Here is a 4,336-nt window from a genome sequence, read left to right on the forward strand (position 1 = left end):
CAGCCGCTTTACCGGTACTGGCTGGCGTTCTCCCTGCAGACCTAGAGGCCATCCGTGCTGGTTTAGTGAGCAAGGCGCATATCTCGTTGACCGGTTTGGAGTTGAGCAGGCAGAAACGAGTAATTTGGGATGAGGTGGTTTGTGAATGGCAGAAAAGATGGACAAATGATACAAAAGGTCGGGAGCTGTTTCGCTTTTTCCCGGACGTAAGGGCTCGACTCAGGGCCACCTGGGTCGCACCCGACTACCAAGTCTCGCAGATCCTCAGCGGCCATGGATGTTTTAGAAAGAGACTGAACGATATGACTCTGGTCGAATCGAGTATGTGTGAGTGCGGTGAGGATGAGGAGGATGCTCATCACGTTTTGTGGGAGTGTCCTCAGTATGCAGACCTGAGAATGAAGATGATGGATGGGATTACTCGGCGGGATCCGGGTCCGATTTATTATCTGGATCTTGTCAACAACGGGGCGAACTATGCTAGGCTGCGTGAGTTCACGCATCGATGGCATCATCGAAGATGCAGGCTAGAATAGGCGCTGGAGTGGATGCCCGACGGCGATGGTGTTCATGTTTCGTCATGCCCATTAGGGGGAGAGTGACTCAACACTAAGGAACGGACGAAATAACTTGTAGGGAGTCAAGAAGGTGCGTGCGGAGCCGAAACCGGCCAAACCGCGCGCCCCTCCCGCGATTCGGCCCGTATGACCCGAGGGTCGGTGGGGCCATGGGTGGTGGTGGGCTAAAAAAAAAACACTCTTACGACATGAATACCGGCAATACAAACTGAATATATAATCCTTATTTTACAAAGGACAAAAAGTCAACGAAGTAATATAATTATCGTAAACAATGGGCTTCTTTCCACAATTATGTTTCATGCGAAATGTTCACGGGCTGACCGATATGACAACTCAAACAAGTAATCGTGGTATGCAACCCGTGTTTTAAGAACCGTCCGCGTGAAATTCCTCCGACAACGTAGCTTTTTAATGGTGAAATGAAATAATTTTTGAAATCGTCCTAGTAGTTTTTGAGTTATATCATTACAATTTTCCTCTTTATAATATTAGTATAGAAAACCATGAGAGTTTAAAGTTATATAAGGAAGTAATATGTTGAGCGTGTGTTGCAGAGGAGCGGGTGTCGGTGGGTGCGGGGGGTGCGGCGGGCGCGGCGGGCGCGGCGCCGGGGCCCGCCGACGACGAGGACGAGGACGAGGCGGGCAGTGGCGACAATGAGCTGCGCTTTTAGAACAGACCTTCTGTCGATACAATATTCAATATTATTGCATATTTCGTTCAGTGTATTACAATATTTCTCGAAGTACTATTTGAGACCGAGTCGCCGATTACGTATTATTATTCAAAAAGAGTGTGCCTAAAGACGGGCCTAATTAGTTATTTTCTTATATACAACACATCGAGCCGTCCTTACAATATACCGCCGAAATTATGTGCGTTAAAGTGTGCTTCGAGCATGCTACTTGCAAACACAAGCCATTCATTATTATTATGTAAGGATGATTGTGGCGAGCCCTGCCTGAGCCGATGCCATGTTACTGCTGAGACATCTCCTTTATGTACCCACTGAGTGTCACTAAGCGAATTATAATTATTTGTTATTTAGAAAGTAATAAAGCAAGAATAAAAAGGAACAAATCGCAAAATTGATTTTTTTGTTGTAGTCAATTATTTGGCAACTTTAGAATTGTGTAGGCAGCCTATCAGTGTTGTTAGATGTGGAGGGGGCAGTATCAAAATGCTACTTCAATATAAGTCTCGGTCACTTGGTTCAAGGCATAATTAAACAAGTAACATATGGAAAGTAACAGATAGTTTAAGTCCATGCTTACTGAACTAGCATCTCTACAAACGCAGCTTCAGACAACAGAGAATCAGTACACTTCTCAAGACTCATCATGTTCTTCATATTCATACTAGGTATTTAATGCCGGGACAAAATTGCCGGCACCTCATTAGAAGTGCACAAAGAAGTTTAGTTGGTTTATTAAGTAGTACATAATGTTAAAATGATGTTGAATAAAAATATTATAATTAATTATTCTTTCAATACATTTGAGTCTCCCAACTGTTCCTTGATAAATAAGCCTCATAGAGCTGCAACACAATGTTATGTTGTTAACTATCTAGTCTAGTTTACCTACATGCACTAAACAGTGAACTATATCAGGTCTACATTTAAGACTAAATATATGACCTAAGATTGCAGATGTGAAGACATTCATTAGTGGTCGACTGAGGCCTGACCACTCTGCCATATATGGCCCCCATATTATGGGCTAACAAACAATGGTAAATTTCATCAATTTTATCAAAATGTTGACCTAAGTTATTTTAACCTTGTGAGGAGCAATTATTTCCAAAGATTTTATGACATGATTAGAATATTTTATGTCTTTCTGCATAAGTACTTTTTTTATAAGAGAAGGGGGAACGAGTAGTATCTTTATCTATTGCTACATTTTTAAAGTAGTAGAGAAAAGAGATAGAAAAGGTACCCCTCTCTACCTGGGACGCTCCTCTCAATTGCATTGGCTTATAATTGAATATTTTTCACAGTGAATTAAAAATAGGGTACTGCCCGTCACAATCAGACAGGTACCACAAGATGATTAATGTTTCAAATTAACCATTGCAGGATATGTTTAAAAATTCGAACAGGTTACATAAATAAAATTAACGTGAAATACTACAGGCTTATAATTACAACATAATTAACGCAAAGAACAGACCATTATAATAACGAATTATTCCGTCTTCTCTTCTTTAAACTTGCCACCATAGAAGGGTATGTAAGTCACGAATACTTTCCAATCCGTGAAATATAGAAGACCACAAAATCCTGCTCCTCCAAAAGCTACAGCTGAGGGTACAAAGGATGCCACCATTTCAGCTTGGCGTCTTCCCAATCGAGCCAGCATTTTTAAAAATATTTTCGTACTTCGTAGTGCGTTACGTAAAACACCTCTCAAACGCAAAGAATAATTAAAAATCACATTCACCGACAATGTCAAATGAACGACATGAATAAAGAGTATGTCAAAGAGTATACGACTAGAGATCCAATTCTACGGGAAGTAAGCCCCATCACTTTTTTTTTATGCAAATAGTTTGAGAGAGAAAGAAAATTTTGTTTGAGAGTTCCTACTTTCTCCGTAAAAGCAATTTCAATTTTTAGTTTGACGACACGGCCCCCACACCTATTTTTTAAACTTTTTTTTTTGTAAATCGCTACGGAATTGTTTGGGAGTGATTGAGAGGAAAGAAATATCGTTTGAGAGTTCGTATTTTTTCTGTAAAAACATTTTTAGAAGTCGATAATATTCGAATTGTCTTTACTTTTCTCCGAAAAAAAATAAAAGTAATGGACTAAGACGAATCCTTGTCGTTAAAAAATAATTTGAGAATTATTGAATGAAGAGATGAATACTTTGAAAGTTCTTACTTTTTCTTTAAAAAATATTTTAATTTTGATATCGATAATTTTCAACTCGATTTTAATTTTCTTCCAATTAAAATGACAATAGTGGACTGAGATGGTTAAAACTTTTCTTGTCGTAAGGAAATTGTTTGAGAATGATTGAAAGAAGAGAAGAATAGTTTGAGAGTTCTTACTTTTTCTGTAAAAAATTGTTGAATTTAGAAACCGCTAATTTTCGTTCGATGTGCACAACATTCTTTAACCGGTAGCCGGTTGTTTACTTGATTTAAAAAGGTCAGGTTGGGGAATGTGCAGCTAAAAGTGAAGATTGTAACTGCTTTATTTTATATGCCCTTTGGCCGTATTAAAAGTTTCAAGCTGACAGATGACAGGACTTAATGACAGATGAAGCCAAAAGCGGTGCAAGCAAGCTTTAAAGAATTATGAGTTTATTGCTTATCAACTTAGTTATTTTATGATCGTATAAAACAGTACAATAACAGTAATGGGTGAACATTACTAAAGAAAAACATAGGTGTTAGACTAAGTAAAACCTACAATTATATAAATGTACGAGTTTATTATTCTTAGGGCCCAATAAACTGCCATAATGTGGGATAGTTCAACATTTTTAAGTGCACTAACGCCTAAATTCTACGTTGCACTCACTGGAACATCTTCTCTTATTTCTGGACTTATTCTAATCTTCGAGTGGTGGTATTTTCGGAAATATGGAACTTCATTTATTGAACAGGTAGGAAATAATGTGTTTTTATTTTGGATCATACAGAATTCGTAACAGTTCGATATACAAAGCTAATATAATCATACAGTACTAGACATGGGCAAGTCAGCTTTGAAGCGGCTCAAAAGTACAGCTCACATAGACTTG

At 38.6% G+C, this 4,336-nt stretch overlaps 1 protein-coding gene across 1 annotated transcript; it reads right to left on the bottom strand.

Annotated features, from left to right (window-relative positions):
• Positions 1 to 2,705: 2,705 nt before the first annotated feature.
• On the bottom strand, positions 2,706 to 3,045 carry LOC106106069 (cytochrome b-c1 complex subunit 10-like). The gene has a single exon (XM_013286598.1). It carries the CDS (start codon positions 2,942 to 2,944, stop codon positions 2,771 to 2,773), a length of 174 nt encoding a protein of 57 aa, XP_013142052.1. The 5' UTR covers positions 2,945 to 3,045; the 3' UTR covers positions 2,706 to 2,770.
• Positions 3,046 to 4,336: the final 1,291 nt, after the last annotated feature.

This window comes from Papilio polytes, unplaced genomic scaffold, assembly GCF_000836215.1.
Source record: "Papilio polytes unplaced genomic scaffold, Ppol_1.0 DF822511.1, whole genome shotgun sequence".
Classification (NCBI taxonomy): Eukaryota; Metazoa; Arthropoda; class Insecta; order Lepidoptera; family Papilionidae; genus Papilio; species Papilio polytes.